Genomic DNA, 20,287 nt, shown 5'->3' with positions numbered 1-20,287 from the left:
AACAAATTTCCTGGATTTTGCAGCAGTAAAATATGTTCTGTTTGGGGTCATGTTGTTCTCCACTCTAATGAGATCATGTGAAGTTTTACCCCTTCATCAGAAAAATCCACCACAAAGCAACCAAAAACTCAACAAATTCCGACCACAGCTGACACTTTGGGCACTGAAACCTTTTTAGGATTATTCTGGAACTGTGTGTCCAGTAGTAGCAGATCAGATCATGGGGTGGAGGTCCAGGCCTACCACAAAGTAAACCCCAGGTGCCTGTGGCATTGTTCAAGATACTTGAAAATTAATGACCTGCTGTGGTAAAGGCTTGAAATTAAAACATCTGCTGCAATTGTTATGTGACCAGAAGCAAACTACGTATCTATGTTAATGCACGTTCCTGTAATTGCAGATTTCAGCTCCAAACATTAGAGGAATTTTCATAAGCAGAGAAAAACATCACTCCTGCTTCTAAGCACTTTTTGTACTGGAAGGGACATATATTTTCTTTTAAAATTTATATTGAGAAAGACTAAAAAATGTAGAATGATTAAATTACAGCATTAATCTTCAAACCCCTAGAGGCATTTTTCTTTGATACCAAGTTTTTTCAGATGCCATTCATTTACTAATCAAGGATGTGCTGATTGCATACATTCCTGAAAAAAGGAGAATCAGTCACACTAAAACCATTTGCATTTCTTCTATTTGGTCTCCCAAACTCAGAAGTTAAGCAGAGGTTAGAGTGATATGAAAGTAATGAGGCCCTACCTAAGTCACAGGTAAGAAGGGGATTAACCTCTTGTTTCCTCTTTTTCCCGTACAAGCTTAGGAAGATAAGGAAGTAGAGGAGTAGGCCAGCTGGGACCTAAACAGAGCAGGAAAAAAGCAGGAAACTAATTAAGGGCTAATTACTTGGGGGGGACAAAAAAGCACTAAAGTTGATCAGTTACATAGCACTTGAGAAGTTTTTGTCTAGACTTACTTTGCTAACTTTGTAGGACAGAGTTCCCTGCAGACTTTGTTGGACGGATTGGGACTGAAAAGGATATAAAAAGCTGTTACAGTTGCAGGACTCATCCTTCATATTTTGTCCACTTGTATCCTCCTCCTTGTTACTTTCTAGCAGTGAAAGTCAGACTTCTTTGGTAAAACTCTCTTTCCTTCGGGAACACAATATGTAAAACACTCATGTTTGGAAAAGGGCTGATTAACACCAAATGAAACCAAGAGAATAACAATTCTTATTTATGTTCTAATGCTCATGTTTAATCCTGTGTGGAAGCATCCAAGCCTACCAAGGAACACTTCAAATTCCAGGATTGCATGGAATAGCAGAGTTTTACTCACATAGGGTAAAAATTCAGGAGTTGCATGGTTACAGACCACCCTAAAGCTCCTTTCCATGCCCTGTAACTTATCATTACTGCCAAGCTGGCAGAGAACCTGGCAGTCTGAGATAAAGAAATTTCCCTGCCCAACCAAGAGCAATTGAGATCAACATTAAAAAAATGAAACCCAAAACACGACAGAAACAATTAAGATAAATTTAAAAAAAATACCTGCCTCAAAGTGTTAGCAGCTATTGAGCAGAAATAGTATTTTGAGGATCCAAGGATTCTCACTTTTCTACTGTTTAGAGAGTATATCCACTACAGGCATTTGACATTCCAGCAAGAAGTAAGTAAAAGCAGCAAGACTCCATTTCTTCATGTAATGTTTCCTTTCTGCAGACTTTCAAGAGTAATAAAACACAAATCTATGCTTGCTAAAAAGGAAAAAAGTAAAAATCCTAAAAAATTCCGAGTGGTTCCTTATGAATTGTTTGGGGGGTTTTATTGGCCGTGGGGAAAAAATTAGAAAACACTCCACCTGACAACTGTTAGATGTGTCCTGCCCTGGCAAGTGTAAAACTGGAATCACAATGGTATCTTAATTAGCTGATACAAGCTTATTTTCTTTACTAGGTTTCTAGGCATGTAGAAAAACATCAAAGTAGCACCAGTGTTTGTTGTGTGAAACTTTTATCGTGTCCTGTAGATTATCTGCTCTCCTCGTGCTACAGCTCTAGTAGAAACAGAAAGGATTACAGGATGACAGTGGGATGCATTTTGAACACCTGTTAATAAGAGAGGAAAAAAAACCCCTGACACCTAAATGTTTCTAGGATTTTTATTGAAAAAAATTAAAACAGAAAAAAAAAAAATCAAGGCCAGTTTTACAATAAATTTAAGACATACAGAATGGCTTACCTGCAACATGGAAGAAACCTTACTACAATATTTCTCTCATGCAACTCCTGGATTAAAACCACATTCTCATTTAACATCAAAATGGATTATTTATACTTTCTTAGGATTTAATCTTAAAATATGATTTTAAAAGTTGATTTTCCAAGGGTTAAAAACAGCAAGATGCCTCCCTTCACCAGCTCCCTATATCTGATAATGGCAGAAATAGACCACTGAGCTCCATTTTTTGTTATTCTAACCTGAGAAATTTCTTAAATAATGCTTACTGGGCTTTCACATTTGGCAACACGACTTCAGTTACAGAGCAAAGTGCGATTCCTCATTCTTGTCAGAAACCAGTCTTTCACTGCTTCTCCCAAAAGACACTCTCACAACCAGGAGCAGCATTTGTCCCAAAAGACACTCTCACAGCAGGAGTGGTATTAGCCTAAACCTCCTTCTGTGCCCTTTTGGTAAGTTAAACCTTGTTAGTAATACCATTGGGACACTAACCTCAGGATGCAGAGTTCCCATCAGTTGTGTAATTCCCAGTATTGTGCGCTTTGAAAATATTTGCTTTGGCATGTTATACTTTGTAGCATAGTTGATTTTTTTTGTGCTTACTCCTGGCCTTTACAAAATCTGTCTTTTCTCTCTTGCATTTATTCAAGCCCTTTCCCTTGCCACCAGTTATCTCCCTTTCTCATAGCTGCAACAGAAGCAGGACACAAAGCACACAATTACATTTAAAATGTGAGAGCTACAAAAGCTGAACAGCAGACAGTGCTCTGGTAAAGCACTCTTAGTTGGTGAATATGCTTGAAAACCACGCGAATCTTTTAGTACACTAGTCAAGACTTCAATTTTAAATTTGTAAACTAACTAATATTTAATTTCAAACCCTCCAAATATTCGGTGTTTAAATGTACTAGTCACTTCACACTTGCTCCCCACATATAAAACCAATACTCTCCAAAGAAATTATGAAAAACCACTTGAAAGAAGCAATTTAACTTCCAACAGATTAGAACCTCTTCTGCATTTTCAGTATATTTGTATGGTACATCATTTGGGTTATTCAAAACTGTTGCTCTTGAGTTTTATCTGAACACACCTGAACCATGATCTCTTCACAATTACTAGTCCTGTTTACTTGTCTAAAAGTTAAGAGAATATATACATTGAGCTGTTTGCTCCATACTCTGCCTACTAAAAACATTTACAGCAACCACAGAGACCAAAAGTGTGTGATTGGAAAGGTGCAGAAGTCACACATCCTGAGAAATGGCTGGATTTTTCTGTTTGTTTCAGAGTAATCCTGGTTGTGACTGTACAAAATACCAAAGTATTTCAGTTTTCAACTTTTCTGCAAATTGGTTTTAGAAGAATGTTATAGGAGATTACCACACAAAAAAAAGAGATGTGGAGAGATACCCACACACTTAGTACGTGACAATCTTTTATTCTACTGTAATTTGTTGGCATTTTTGATCCCAAAAGAGGAGACAACAGACTTTGGATTTTCTTAAATGTGTTCAAAATCCAAGTTTCTTTATTTTTCATCCAATTAAAAAAGACAAGTGTTGAAAAATAAGGAGCAAACCTAACTGTTTCAATAACCTTTAGTCTCATGTATCTTTTAAATTATATAGTTCAAGTTTGCATATCAGCACTGAGTGGACTTTAGAAAGGACATCTGTTGAAGTATTTCCAACAGGTCTTTATAGCACCATACAATCTGCTGTCAACTATACTGCTTAGAATCAGCCAGTGCTTAGAAAGTAAAATGCTGATATTTCTATTTCATCTATCACTCCAAAAAAAGAAAAGAAATCTGGAAGCTTATGTTATCCAACTCAATTAATGTAAACAATTAATTACCAGACACTTGATCTTCACTTATTCCAGTTTTGTGAACCTGGTTGATGAATTGTTACATGATCCTTCTGTAATGGCACAGTTTAATTCAGTGGCAGGAATACTGCACGGATGTATTGAACGAAAACATCTCTCTCTCACTTTTCCTTGAATTGTCAAAGTCTCTCTTCGCAAGATGTGGTGCTGAGCCTCCTGCTAAGGCTCATTTTCAATCCATATTTGAAGAGAAAAGCAGTGACAAACACAAGAGGCGGAGCAAAGCCACGGGACCACACAATAGGAACAGAAAGGCTATGAGGAAGAAAGAGGTAACCGAGGTATCTGGAACAAACCAAAACTACACTAAACACAAGAGAGCAGCTTAGCCCCACAGCACATTTTACATTCTTCCAATACTTGATTGGTCTGTTTTCTACTGACACACGATTCAGAATTTATTCAGAATTGAAGGAACACACAATCTAATTAGATATGACGTACATGAACCGTTCATGCACTGACAAATGCTGCTGTTGTTTTGTCACAGGTAACACTGAAGCAGCTGTGTCAGAATGGCACTGGGTTGAAATGAAAGCAATGCTGGTACTTTACCACTTCTGGTAATTGCTACCTACAACAGTCAGTGACCATCTGCTCAACACTACAAGAGGCTTGTTTTCCAAACATGAGTTCCAGTAAGCTGAATTACAAATGAGATCAGTCTGAATGCATTAGAAAGATCACATGGTGTATTTCTGGAGGAAGCGGTCAAATGCATCGTAAATTGCTTGCCTGAAACAAGAAAAAGAGAAGGGAATTTGTATAATTTGGGAAAGGGCAGATATAAGTGGCATATTTCCATATATTTATAAATATATCTACAAAACTATCACCACAATTTCAAAACTGTTCAATAAAAACGTGGCACCCAGTGGTATTTTCTCCTTCCTTTATTTCTGGGTTCTCTCACTTCAATCTACTAATATATTTATATTTCAGGAATGAGTGGGACTATTTTCCAGCTTTCATGCAAGAGGAAATGTAGATGAATTAGGAGTTTTCTACTCAAACACATCAGAGACATGCATAGCTTGAAATTTTTGAGCAACTATCATAAATGTAAGGCCGAAGTTTTAAATAGCAATAAACTACTGGTTAGCATATATTGATCCAATAAAGTGTCTTTTTTTTTTTTTTTTTTTTTGTTGCTTAGACTTCCTAAGTGGTGTGTAAAGTCTTCTTAATTCCTTGTATTTTAAAATTAATAGTACAAGTATTTAACTTTTTGAAAACTACAGAGCTGCACCCATAAAGCTGATTTACATAACTGTCTTTACAAAATCAATGCCTAATATTACTAAGGCACAAATTCATGCAAGTACTACTTATTTACAGTAAAGCTTTCATTTTGATTAAATCTAAAATTTAATTTTAAACTTTTCTATTCACCTTACCTGAAGAGTCCTTGTTTGAAGAGGTAGGCACTGACATGACCTCCATCCAGATACCTGATTTCACACCCTGGCCAGATCTCTTGGAGGCTGCGCACGCCGGTGCGAGGAATGTACGCATCCTCCTTGGCTTGCACTACTATGATTAAACTTGGGTCAACTGGAACTAAAGGAAAACAAAGCAAAACTGAATTCATCTCTGGTAACAAATAGAAACATAACAGCTGAGATTTCTGTTGTCAAAATGCTATTTTCACAAAAATTTAAATTATTCGAGGCTTTAATAAAACTACATTGTTCTAAAGTTTCCAGCAGAATTTATCTGGTTTTTGATGTTACAGTAGTGAGGCCATCAGTGGAAAAACAAACTAACTCTTACCCTTTCCACCCCTAGAGCAAAAATTCCTCAAAGACTTATGAAGTTCACAGGAGAATTCTCTTTCCTCTTATCAACAAAACTCTATAGCATTCCTGTCAGTTCTTTGAGATCCCTTTTTATTGGCAAAAAGAACTATAAAATTCAACAGAGTAGAAGTTTCTTTTTTTTTTTTTTTTCCCTCAAGGAAACTTTTCATACAAGAGGTCAGAAAGTACAGCCTATGTTCACTTTCTTTTCAGCTTCCTACATGGTTTACTTGCAACACAAAAATCCCAACATATTGTTATACATATTTATTACTCATAACCAGAACTACACCAAACAGATTACTAGCAGGAATAACACCAATATGATGTTGAGAAAAATAACACCAAAGTTGTGTTGAACACAGAACATTTCTCCCTTCAAAAAGAGAATATGTGATATGTTGAAGAGTGACCAGCCAAGATGTCTGGCAGTGGGGTGTCTCAAATAATTTAAACCTTTCCTTCTTTCATACTACAGCACATTTAGAAAATACATAATGCTAAGACAAATTCAAGTCTTCCATTCAATTTTTCATGAAATCTGAGCAGTAGACATTTTCTGAAACTCCTCTCGTGCCTCACTCCAAGGATACCCTGGCAGGGGGAGCAAAGTTTCCCAGAGGATGATGAGACCTGGGAGATTTGACACAATGGACTCCATCACTTTGACAAGTGCATCAGAATCACAGATCCTTTTAAGTTCCAAAAAAGGTCAGTGCTTAGCTAAGTGGTACCTGTCTGATAAGTCTAGATGAACAAGAAAGTCTATACATAGAATAAAACTTAAAGAGGGCTTTTTCTGTCTACTGAAATAACTTTAAAAGCTTTAAGGAAAGCACTTCACTGGTATTTGTCACAAAACATCTCTGGCTAGCAGTGAAAGAATCGACACTAATGTAGATTCCTTTTATTTCTTTTTAATATTTATTCAAATCTAAACACTTGTACCAATGGAGTACCGAATGCCAGGATTAAGAAATGAGGTGGCATGAGGGCTCAGTACCAAGAAAGCTTTAACACTAAAAGATGACTCTGCCTGAAGTCAAAGCATGTTATAGGAGATGCCTTCAGCAGGTTCATGCACAGCCAAATCATGAACTGCCACAAAAGGAATTCTGAGCCCCCACTCCAGCAGAACCTTTTAAGGCGGCTCTAGGAAGCAATCACTTGTTTGCATTGCTGGAAAGGGTTTGTCCTGATCGCCAAGGAATGCTGGACTACAGCTCCCCCTATATGCTATGCCTCTCCTGGGAAACAATATTAACCAGACTGCACCAGCTCAGTAAGACCCCCATAATGCTTTTACTGGCAATGTCATTGAAAGCTGGTGCTCAGCTATGCAGGCTACTTTCTATTTGAAGTCAGTATGACATTTCTGCTTGAAAAAACTTATTAGCAGATTAATTAAGATTAATTAGACCTATGTTTTACTCACATTACACAGGTGTTTTCTTCCTTTAGATAATACAAATTTGTACTAACTCATATCTGAAAAAAGCCACAGCAAGGCAGAGGAGAAAAATGAGCAAAGACACTGAGAGGCAAATTTTTAATTAACTTTGTCATTAGCTGGCCATCAAGAAGGAACAGAAAAACAATTAGGAAATGGAGTAGTAAATAGATGCTGCAGAATAATGCTCACAATATTTCCATATTCCAGCAACAGTACCAGCAGGTTTACACAGGAGAAGGAAGAAAATACCTTTCCCTCCATTGTATTTTATTCAGCTTTTGAAAGTGCTCCTTGAAACAAAGAGATACATACCTGGGAAGTTAGCTACGTGGGTACACTCATCCATTACTCCCTTCATGAACATTAAAGATTCTCTCTGTAAAGTTTCACTCCTTCTCCGTGTATTAATCCTGTGTCCTTCTGGGCTGGTTAAGTTTTTATTGCTACTGCTACTGGTGGAAAAGGTTTGATTTATGCACTGCATTTTAGGAGCATCTTGCATTAAGAGTCTTTCTGAAGAGGCACTTAGAGCACTTCTATTTGTGGCAAAGCTGTGAACAGATTCCTTAGGTACAGTGTCGTTCAAGGACTCAAAGCTGAATATTCTGGAAGTCACGTCCATGTCCGCCAGACTGTCCACACTGTCAGGGAAGTTCTTCACAAAGTCTTGTCCCATCTTGAAAGAATCCGTCTAAAAAAAAAAAAAACAACTAAGGGTTTCTCCCTTAAACCAGTTGGTTAATTTTAAGCTGAACTCATAATAAGAAAAAAATAAATTAAAAAAGACACTACCAGCACCATTCACTTCCATTTTCAGCTTGCAGATCATTCAATTAAATCCTGATCATCATAACCTCTTGATAATTTCATTCTATGTTTCTGTCAGTTTAAAAAATGCAGGAGGTACTTATAGATACAGAAGCTTGTGATATAAACAACAGATTTTCCTTCTATATTAAACTCTGAATATGTAATTACAGTCATTTAAGCTTAAATGACCTAATTATAATTAAAAAAATGAATGTATGTGATGAGGTCTAATGTTATGTTTAGGACTGAAAAATTGACAGTGTCTAAACACTAGGGAGACACAAGCTGAACATCTTGAAAAATCTTTCTTCCTTTCATTTTGTCTTCTCCATCAGTGTTTCTGGAGTGTACTTGACTTAAAAATGGCAAGTGCCCAAGTAACAACTATCTGCACCCCAGTTCCTCTTCTCCTGCTTTGAGGTATTAGAAAAAGAACTATCACAAAGGAAAGAAATTTACGGGGGGAAAAAAGGCATTAATCAGAGTTTTGATTGAATGCACTTTATGCTGTATATTACACTAAGTGTGATCAAAGGAAAAACTTGTAGCAAGGGTTACACTTTTAACATGTTACACAACCAAAATATTAGTCTTGTTTCTCACGTTCTTCCATCAAAGACTAAAGTTATCAAAACATAAAGAAACAGTATGCCAGTATGTTCTAGCTAACAATTGTCTACTTTTAGTGGAAGTAAAAGGAAGTAGCATTATTTGCTAGATTTGCACATATAAATATTAGCAGATAGGTAAAATGAACCATACTTACTCCACAATATTCAAGCATTTGAATGATTTCTTCTTCATATACAGTTTCTGTAAAATACTGTTTCTCCAACTCTCTCCAGTTCACTGCCTTACTCAGCACACCCTGAGATGATAAACAAAAACATTCAGAACACAAGTAAAACCCAGAGGTCATTCTAAAATAATGATACACACAGGAAATTGACCTGTTCCTCTCCTGATTTTTTTCAGTGGCATTCTGTTCCCAGACAGCCCCTAGAACTATTGCAATCAAAGCACATGGAATCCCACTTCCCTCTTGGCCAGCCCAGATATTTTAACTTATATTTCTGATTTTAATCTCATACATTAACAAAAAATGTGTTTTGTAACTTGTTAATTACCGTAGTGAAGACTGCAGAGGCTGTTGACCAGGAAAGACATGGAATCAATGGCAATGGTTTAGGCCAGTTTGTCACTGCCAGTGAAGCCATCTAGAATCAAAGACAATTATCACACAAAAAGAACTCTCTTATCTTCAATTTCTTTGTTTACATGGTATTTATGAAACACACGGTGCCAAAGAGTTAAGGACTGTGGCAGATGGATATACTTTCACCTATTTAGAAGTTTTAGAAGTTGTTATCTAGTCTCCAGTGATTTTTTTTTTTTTTTTTAAATAAATATTGCTCTGGAAAGGACTTATTCAAGGCTGAATGGGATTTGGTTATAAGAATTTCCAATGGAATGTTTACTACATATTCCATTAATTACAATTCAATTAATTATATTTATAATCCATTAATTATCATTATAATTATAAAAACTATTACAAGCTATTAGTTGTTTAAAACCATAAAAAACTACTACAATGCTTTCCACAAAGCTCTTGCAAGTTTATTTCAAGGCAAAACTAAGGCAATCTATGAAAAAGACTATTTAAAATTCTATACTTTCAAAATTTGTACGCAGGAAACAAAATTTGAAGGAGAAATAATTCAATATGTTAAGCACACTCTTTTTCTGTCCTTTAAGTTTCAATTCTTACTTTTGCATCACTTCTCAGAAAATATTTTTGTGACTATCCTGTTTATCCTAGAGAAAGCCAGAACAAGTAAATTTGGTTTACAGAAGTTCCCTATATATGTTCTTGACAAGTTTTATTTTAGTAACATGAAACACCTCATGTCTGTTCTAGATGTTCTAATAAGCGGATTTATGCAACTAAACTATAATTCTATTCTAATTATTTTTATTAATAAAAAGTTACCAGAGCACCACACATCTATGTTCTGATTCTCTCCAGCAGTAGAAGTCTCTCCCCTTTAGCAGAACAGAATCAGTGCTTGCAACCTTCCATTGTAAAACACACTCTATAGATCAAATATCACTTATTTCACAGAGGTTTTTAATTCAGCAGGGTGATGTTGATATAAACCAAAGGTGCTCTGTACATTTATGACATTTACAGTTATAAAATTAGGGGAATATTTTCCTTTTGGGAAACACTACCATTACCAACATTATTTACTGAGCTCCTAAAAAACAAAGAAAGGTATGTTGTTTTAGTAAGCTTTGCACCTGTGTCTCACAGAGCTGTGATAATCTGCAGAGACATGAGCAGTAACATTATAACTGTGTATTAGTCTTTCAAGCACCTTAGTGATACACTGCTGGTTTAGTTTGAGTATTCACACTGTCACACAGAAAATGTTATCCACCTCACCACAGAAATCTCTGATCAGTACCCATGATCACTGACACCAAAAGTCACCTCAATTACAACATGCCACAAAGAGGGGGTATTTCACACAATGCATTAAAACACAAAGGTTTAAGCAAGCAGAAAGGAGGAAAAGAAGGAGAATTAGCAATCGATCAGTGCAGACTTTCTTTCAGCAAACATTTCTGGCCCCCACCCTGGAAAAAAAAACAATTATGTGAGAAGTTTATATTCTTATTAAGCCTGCTGGGAGATGGCTGACAAAGGGCTCTATGATTTGTCAGTACATATTAAGGATTATACTAATTCAGCACCACAGAACATGAGAATTGCCAACAATTTGTTTCTCATGACTCTAAGTGTTTATTTTAAAGCACTTCTGAGATCAACACTGTAAAACAAATTATGTCCGTATGCTACATAATCAAATGAGAAGTTAAAACAAAAATTACTGAACAGGAGATATAAAAGCTTACATGTCCTCCCATGGATATTCCAGTCATCCCTAGTGGTCCATAGCCTTCTCTCTCTAGCCAGTGCAAAAGAGCTGCCGATTCTAGAATTAGAGCTCCTCCCATCACAAACAGGTCCGAGACATTTTTTAAACATGACCGTCTTTTCTCCCCAGAAAAGGAAAATAGAGGGTTTATTTTCTAAGATTAGACTCTGACAGTTCTTATCATTCTACACATACTTTTATACACAGCTTCATGACAATCCCAGAGAATTTTGGAGCTGAACCCCTGTTGATTCAACAGGAGGAGAAAGCAAGCCCAGATTTTCTGGCACTTGTAATTTATCATCCAAATGAGGACTAGAAATAGACACCTGCCTATGCTTTTAATATAATATCACTGACAGCTTGATCTTTTGGAAACAATCACCAACATTAGCATCTCATTAGTAGCCATATTCTGTCCTGTGAAATTGTAACAGATATTTTAGAAACAGAACCAAAGTGATACAGTCCTAGGCATACACTACCTCATTTGCAGAAACAAGTTTGGGTTCTTTTCTTATTTACCTGTTTTACATCATTGAAAAATTGCACACAACATTTGAAGAGCAATCAGTATGTCAGCTTTGGAAGCACTCATCAATGTCAGTGTAAGACTGAAACTGTAAAGTGGGAAGTTTGTCACAGTATTGAGAAATTCAGGCAGTGTACTGCAAAGCACTAAAACACAGAAAACACACAAAAAAAGTAGAAATCTATTTGGCTGAGCCATCAGAGGGACGTAAAAATAATAGACCTCTAACTTCGGAAGGGGGACTGAGTATTTTCAGTACCACAGCCAGGTTACAAAAAGCTCCTGGCCTCTCCTGCCAGCATGCCACTGTCACATTTGCAACACTCTGAAGCACAAGGACAAAGCTCACTGTGAAGTCACACAGAAATGAACATAGCTGCAGAGCAGCATTTACAGCCTAATGCAATTCTTTCCTGAGATCACTCAGCCCTCTGCAGCTGCTCTATTTATTGAACACTGTCACCTGTTACACTGATGCTCTGTAACTCTGTATTGGAGAGTGACAATCACCTGCTGGGGTATTAGACTGAGCATTCCCAGCCTTGAAACAATACTGACACACTGGACAACTGAGAACAGTTATTTAATTTTTTCTTCTGCACCAGATCACCTGTAACTGGAAATTAACCTACCAATGGATGTATTCCAGCACAGGCTTTCTCCTGTCACTTTCCTATAATCTTATCAAAACCACCTTCTTTGTGTCTCCTAGTCATGTTAAATATCCAAATTAGGATTAAAAAGGATTAAAACACCAACTCATATTAGGACTTTCAGAAATATTGGGAGACTTAAAGCTTTGCCTCAGACACATATCCTGTTGAATTCTCATAATATGTCTATGGTTTGGAAAATGTAAAAAGTGAAAAACTAAGACTGCCTAATTAGACATCCAAATTCCAATTTAAGAAACTGACAGAAGAAACAAATCCTGTAAAATACTGAATATTGCACAGCGTCCTGACTAACAAGCAACCAACACTAGATATATTCATATGCCTGTAAATCCTTAAAAGATCTTGGAAAAGCAAAATCCTAGCAATTATAATGGAAATATGCTAACTGAGCAAAGATTATCCAGAGCTGACTGAAATATAACAGCAGCACTTGTACATGAAGTTGTGAGTCAGGAAAATAAAATGGCCCTGGCTTGCACTCACACAAGATGTTTGCATCTCACTCTGTACTGTAAGTTCATCCTGTGCAAACTTTCCTGATCCCTGAGATCTCCTAACACAACACCCAGAGCAGTTTAGCAAAGAGCAGACAATTTCACATTGGCAGGTTAGAAGTGGGTTTTGAAATGTTTTTTTCTTAATAAGCTATCAAAATCAAAGTTTAGCTCTTGGCTCAAAAGAGAAAAAAAAAATAGTATTTTAAAAATATGGTATCCATAAATGTAACAGGAATACTTACAATTGATCCTTAGGTTTTCTACAGCCATGTAAAAGACTCCAGTTAAAGAAAGTAAAAAAGGCTTAATCAAAACTGTTTTTAAAAATAAATAAATAATATGCATAAATAGCATGAATTAATTGAAATTTGGAATTTAAACTGCAAGTGTTCAACTATCACTAAATTAAATTTAATCTATTTCAGTGATGCAGTTTGCAACATTTTACCGTTGTCAGATTTATGGGCATAAAAAAAGGTGTAACCAGAGATCCCATTTAATGAAACAGAATGATACTGTTATACAAGATAACAGAACAAAAATTAACTGTCTTTAAAAAAACCCAGCCAAATCTGAAGTGGTAATGGCAAGTTTCTCAGACGTTACCTGGGCTACCATACAATTGTGTTTCACATAATGGTCATACTTTCTCTGCTTCTACCCACTGGGTATCAAAAAGTTGGTATTTTATGAGTGTGGTAACTCTTTCACCTTCCAGAGAGCACATCAGGAATAATTACTGTTTTCCACAAAAGGATATAGTAAGGATTTTCTAGCAACAGGGAAGCCATACAGGCTTCTTTAATCATTGGCCGTGCCATTAATGTGCGTCTCCTCCAGAAGTGCTAAAGACAAGATGCACAAACAATACAGGTAAGACAAAATATGATGGTTGAACTTCTCAGTAACAATCAATTTTACATTTTACACACTCACATGGTCTCCAGTGCCTGCTAAATGAATGCACACAGGTCTGTGCTTGCCATTCCATCTTCTGGGTATGATGAACTGAAATCTGTGAGAAATGAACACCTATTTTAGCAGAGTAAGAATATCTATTAACAAGCTGCATCAAGAAAAATGAATTAAAAAAAACAAAACCAAAACAACAGAAGTATTTGTAACTCATGCAGGCAAACTGCCAGTAATTCAGCAACATCATTTTCCATAAACACATTCAGCAAACAAAGGAATCTGAAAGTAGGACAGAAGAAAGGCCAAACAAGAAAAGGAGCCAAGACGAAAGATCATGTTCCTAAAAAAGACTACTACCTCATCATCACAATTTAAACTTTGCAGAGTGGAGAAATGCAACTTCAGATAAAGAGCAGCCTAAACAATCATGTCCAGCTCTCCTAGGCATCATTGCTATTTTTCTCCTGAAGGCACAACAGCTGCAATTGAAGATTAAGATGAGCCATAAATTTAAAAAAACAAAAAACCAAAACCCCAACATACAAACCATGAAATTATTCTACACACTCAACATCAATAAATTAATGCCTTCTCCTGCTACTTATTTACAGTCTAAACTACTGCATAAAAAATCCCTTCTGAGCCATCACTATTTTCCCCACAAGATGGAGCACTGTTACCTACAGGAGGAAAATACATTCATTCCCATTCAGGAAATACATTCATACCATCATGAGGGAAATTTGTACAGCTTTTTGAAATTGTCACAATACTGACCAAAATAACAATTATGGTAACTTGGTCACAAAGAACAAGAGAACATAGATGAAGAAACAATGAGCATATTGTATTTTCCAGTATGGCACTAATTAGTTTGATAATGTTAACAGACAGTTTCTTCCTCTAACCAGCAGAGAGGTGGAACAAAACTGATTTCTTGACTATCAACCTTTTTCTTACATACTTTAACGTTACATGCTTAAGCACACATATAAAAATACCAATGAGTATTACTTACAAAATTTAAAATGTCAGTATCAGCTTGAGCTGACAAACTCTTATGTTTATGTTATTAAACAAACAAAGTCTGGGAAAAAAAATTCACCATGACAGTTCAGCTCAAAACAAAAAAGCAAACAGAAATTATACTCCCTTTGCAAACCCACTCCTAATCTGCAAAGAAGTGTCAATGTGAAACTAGCACTGTTAGGGAGCCTCCAGCTTTCTGTAAGAATGCTTTTTTTTTTTCTTTTTTTTTTGTTGCTGGTTTGTTTGCCAAGCAAGAAAGGAACCAGATTCTCTGGCTACAATAAAATAGGCTTGCTACTTTATATACATACAAAATTTTTGTATTCAATGCAAATGGAAAGCTGGAATGGCTCCTTCAAATATAACATAATATGCTTTGATATAAACAGCTTCTCTTGCTACATATACAACAATAACTACTGTTCTTAATTTCTAGCATCCCCCTCATTTGCAAAAAAACCAAACCAGTAATTAAAAAAACCCAGGGAATTCCACATCTTTGTGCAATATGATTTCTACGCAAAAAAAAACCCAAAAAACCAAAAAACCCAACAAAAACAAAAAAACCCACAACAAACCAAAAAACTACTTTGTTAGTGATTTTTTTTAATACATAGATTGAATTATCACATGAATAAAACTTTACAGATTGTTTGCATTACAATCAATTAGTTGCACAATAAAACTACTTACAGACCATTATTTCTCTGCAGCACTAATTTCAGGAATACCTCTTGGTTTCTCTTACCTTGCTACAAGAGATTCGACTGGCAGGATACCTGGGACACAATGAGCCAAGGGGGAAATGAAGTGCCCTTCAAGGATTTTACAGTCTGATTGCCCCTCAACCTGCAGAAAGAACGAGACAACAGCAATAAATATTATGTCAGTCTTTAACTTGCTCTGAAAGCAAATCTCTTAAAGTAGAATTTATTATAGGATAAAAAAGCTTGCTTAAAAAACCCCAAAGCTGAGGCCTACTCCTAAAAATAGGGATACATGTTATCAACAGGGTCAAAACAATTTTCTTCAACTTTGCTTTTATTAAATAACCCTTTAAAGGAATCAAAGAAATGTGCAATGCTGTCCCATTTTAAATACACTTGATAGCACAGACTAAGTTTTGAACACTGAGTTTTAACATTCAGCATCTCCCTGCCCAACTATTGTACTACTGGGAAACAAATAAAAAACCCAGTATCTGTACAAGCACTGCTTTATTCCCTATTTCCTTCCATTCTCTTCTAGCAGCCGATAAAAGTTAAGTACCAAGTTATTTCACCTTTATATACCCTTAGGGAAATAAATGTAGTTAAATCACATCATCTCTTGCTTTTAAGTACCTTGTCAATGAACACTGGGTAATCTTTTGAAACCAGCGTCTGGCATTTTTCCCTGTTTCCAATAATCTTTCTGAATTCAAATATTCTGTTGAAAGGAAACAAGTAGAGAAGATTCAACTTTTTATCTAAAAAAAAGAAGAGACACATTTATATAACATTTCAGGAGCTAAAGTAAGCCACAAACAAATAAAAGTTAAGAAGCCAGCTTTGCATATACAGATTAATCAGGCCACCATCAGGTAGGTAGCTACCATAGGATGCTTTCAAGTTAAACAAAAAGCCTCAGGTATCTTGCTGGGGAACAGAAAACTAAGGGGAAAATCTGGTTGCTTTCTTCTGCTACTTAAATGGGCTGCAGAGCCAGACAGAGTAAATGAAACTCACCTCTTCTCAGAGGTGTACAGTGAGAGGACAAGAACATGAACACTGAAGAAGCAAGGATCATGTGGTGCAGTGTAAGAAATCCCTTCTGGAGCAAAGTGAAAGATTGCTTTCACAGTTAAGCACATGAAAAAACAGCCCAGGGAAACTATAAATTATCTTCATCCTCAAGGGATGAAGTGCCTTTTAAGTGAATTAAGTGCCAAATGACTTGAAGAAACAAAGAAGTCAGCTTTGTTTTGAACAGGGATTTTGACTTGATGTCTTCAAATTGGCTCTTTCAACCTTAAATACTCTATGACTTGCTCATTCCAATGCTCATAAATACTCACTTTACCTGACAAGCTAGAACAGGTTGAGTGAAAAGTACAGAGAAACGACCTATTCACATTCCCAACACCACAGAAAACCCAAAGAATGGAAAGAAAATCCAGTTTATCACCACACAAAAAACCAGTTCTACTTTACAATATTTGCTTTTCTCCTATAGAAACTGCATTAAGTATTTCTGAGAAAGTAAGGGTAAAGATGCAAGATGTGAGTGTGGAGGGTAAGCAAAATGAAAAGATGTTTTGTTTGACTATAAATTTTTCAAAAATACTGCATTTATTGATTTCTTGAACAGAACCAAATTAAACACTTTTGCTATTTTAAATACAGGATAGCAAATACTGTTGCTACTTCAAGGGTTTGCTATTTTAAATACAGGATAGCAAAAACTGTTGCTACTTCAAGGGCTGTGTTTTTTTCTTTTAATGTAACATATTGTTTATGCTGTTACTTTTTAACAAGTCACCTTTTCAGATCCTCTGGCTTTCCCCATCCTCTGATGAAAAGTTTAGTGAGGAGAAGCTTTCTGTACAAGACATCTAATTTACTTACACCCATGAGCAGCACACTGTCATCTAGGGAAAAAGCAGAGGTGAAAACAAGGCAGTTAAAGTCTACAGGAGTGGCAAATTCATTGATTGCAATACAAAATGGTTTCTTATTTTGGTTTCCACATTAAGGAAAAGCCATCTAATGTACTCCAATAAAGTTATTGCTATTCAGGTCAATTCTTTTCATTTTGAACAAAATACAAAGGCAGTTGATACAAGGAATTTAAAATACTAATTAAAACCAGATATTCATTACACCACTGGTGTCAAGCCAGCTGAAGAGGCACATCAGGACTACATCAAAACTGCATCTTCAACCAGTCCTAAGTGTATTTTACTCAAACAGATTAAACAAAGAATAGCACTGATCTGTGTCCTCTCAACAGACCTAAGATGGCAAAAGTGGGCTGTCATAAACACATTTCAGAATGGAAGCTTGAAACAATGTTTGGGTTTAAAACACTAGAAGACTCCATCTCTTCATCTTCTTAATGGAGAGAGAGGAGAGGGAGAGAGAAGGGAAAGAATGTCATTCCAGTCACTGCAGCAGAGAAATTATTTTTGTAATCTTGCCTTCATTGCTGTGGTAAACACTTATCCTAATCATTATTTTATCTGTTCCTTTCCAATTTTGCTATTTCTTATGGCTTTCCTCCCATCCCTTTCTGGGAAAAAAAATCACACCCTCAAAATCCTGACCAGGATCTTTTCTCTTTCAACAAATACACCAGCTCAAATAGAGCTAAATCTAATGAGATTTTAGGCAAGCTGAGTACTATTTTCAAAGCAATACTTACTGAAGTGAATGGGAGCCACTGCTGAGCTCTTCCAATGAGGAAGAAAAACAACTGAACACTATTAAAAAGGAGAATTTAAATCTGGTTTCTTGATCAGCAGGATACAGGTTACTCAATTACAAATAATGTCCAGGATCTGTATACACCTAAGAAAATAACAGATTTAATAATCAAACACTTGGTTAGTAAGTTCATTTCAGGCATTTTCTAATATTTCCAGATCCCTCCATTCTAAATGTACTCAATAATCTTGTCACAGTCCAAAATAGTGTAATTTAATTAATGGGGTCTTAGAAATTTTATTTTCATCAAAAGCACTTTTCCTGCCACACTGCAATATGGTCGTTTTTAAAAATAAACTTGTTTGACTATGACAAGTCAAAATTGTGGTCAGATTAAGAAAAACATTCCTCTGCACTTCTAGAAAGCCAATATTTAAGAATCAATATACAGAAAAAAAGGAGAACTTGTTAACACCTAGAATAAATTACTATCCAAACAGAAATTACAGGCACTTGAATTTTAGAATAAGCATGCTAGAAAGCCACAATGGCTCCAGAATGGTTCAATCACTTCAGGGTAAAAATAAATACATAAAATGAGCAGAAACCATAGTGGGGATGCTTTGTTTTAACGACATGAAGATGTAGATTTTGATTTGAATCCAAAGTCTGGCCTGATAAGCTCTCTACTGCACCAAGAGAGTGCCAAAACAACTTTCTAGGCAAGCACATTACATTTAAATGTAATATTGATCAAGGCAAAAGCATTCTCTCATCATCTCTTCTGCTTCATTGATGGAATGGAGCCTCTGAAGTAACTTGGGATATTTCAATTAATCAGAATCAAGATAAAAGCACTACTGGAAAGAGGACAGGAAAAACTAAAACAAATTTTAAAAAATATTCCTAATATGTGAAGTATGCTGCCTAGAACTTCTCAGAAATATCACTGAGATAAAAAATTTTGGAGCATGTCCCCTATTGTATCTCTGTAACCAAAGGGCAGGACATGCTTCAGTCACTGCCCATCCGTGACTACATGGCAAGACAATTACAAACATTTTTACTGCCAGGAAAGGCAAATCCAACTGCAAGAGGCTGAAGTTTTATCATTTCACATTAACAGGTGGATTCCAGCAGTGAGGATTTGAAATGGATGAAACATGTTTCAGAATGAAACTCGGTTTCCTCCATTTGACAGCACACATGCCACATCCCGATCCCACTGTGAGACAGGTCAGCTGGAAGCAGTGACCTGACAACGATGCTGTGGAGCTGTGTGGCCCAAGAGACAGGATCTGTGCTATGAATCTTGAATGAATAGATTGTCAACACAGAAAGCTTTACATAATGTGATCCCTAAAAGGAAACTGCAGCAGATACAAAGGCACACTAAGAAGAAACATAGAAACAGACACATAGATTCATCCAAAATCCAACACATAAAAGGTCAGCTATTGCTTTTTATCCGAGCAAACAGCTTCAAGAAAACCACCCCTGGAAAGTACACGAGGACTTCACTCAAGGCCCACAGTGTGGTTTCTATTCTGTACATGGATGCAAAAAAGCCAGCAGCCAACCCGAAAAAACGACGGAGGCTCTGTTTTATAAGGCGGAGCTGTCAACTTCCCTACCCTCCCTCTCTGTTTAAAAAGAAAACTCTCTTACAATTAACGCCAGGTCCTTTTCTGATAGAAAATCAGAGAAATCCCAAATAAGTCACAGCAAGGCAGACACAAGCCCCACAATAACTCCACCAAACGGGATGGGCACACAGGAACCGGAGGATAAACAGCGGGGCCTAAAGCAGGGTTGCCAGCAGCTCCCCGCCAGCCTGACTTGGACTGGGGGCAGGTGGGAGCCCCGATCCCAAATCTCTGCCATCCCCGATCCCAGCCCGCCCGGGCGGGAGCCGGCGCTGCCTCAGTGGCGGCGGGAGGCAGGACATGGCCACGGCGGCCCCTCCGCGCCCCGAGCCCGCCCCGGGGCCGGGCAGCGCCGTGAGGGGGAGCCGCTCCGCCACCGCCACCGCCACCCCCCGGCCCGGCCCGGCCCGCGAAGGTCACCCTCTGCTCACCCGAATTGCTGCCGGT

At 36.9% G+C, this 20,287-nt stretch overlaps 1 protein-coding gene across 1 annotated transcript; it reads right to left on the bottom strand.

Annotated features, from left to right (window-relative positions):
* Positions 1 to 2,157: 2,157 nt before the first annotated feature.
* On the bottom strand, positions 2,158 to 20,119 carry ABHD18 (abhydrolase domain containing 18). The gene is made up of 14 exons (XM_056490045.1): positions 19,863 to 20,119; positions 18,193 to 18,338; positions 17,311 to 17,419; positions 16,134 to 16,218; positions 15,539 to 15,639; positions 13,783 to 13,861; positions 13,607 to 13,691; positions 13,089 to 13,116; positions 11,118 to 11,256; positions 9,323 to 9,412; positions 8,962 to 9,063; positions 7,698 to 8,076; positions 5,531 to 5,693; positions 2,158 to 4,868 (listed from the first exon to the last, which is right to left on the bottom strand). The coding sequence occupies exons 3-14, from the start codon at positions 17,400 to 17,402 to the stop codon at positions 4,817 to 4,819; spliced, it is 1,395 nt and encodes a 464-aa protein (XP_056346020.1). The 5' UTR covers positions 17,403 to 17,419; positions 18,193 to 18,338; positions 19,863 to 20,119; the 3' UTR covers positions 2,158 to 4,816.
* Positions 20,120 to 20,287: the final 168 nt, after the last annotated feature.

Source organism: Oenanthe melanoleuca, chromosome 4 (assembly GCF_029582105.1).
Source record: "Oenanthe melanoleuca isolate GR-GAL-2019-014 chromosome 4, OMel1.0, whole genome shotgun sequence".
Taxonomy (NCBI): domain Eukaryota; kingdom Metazoa; phylum Chordata; class Aves; order Passeriformes; family Muscicapidae; genus Oenanthe; species Oenanthe melanoleuca.
This window is presented reverse-complemented; position numbering and strand designations above follow the sequence as displayed.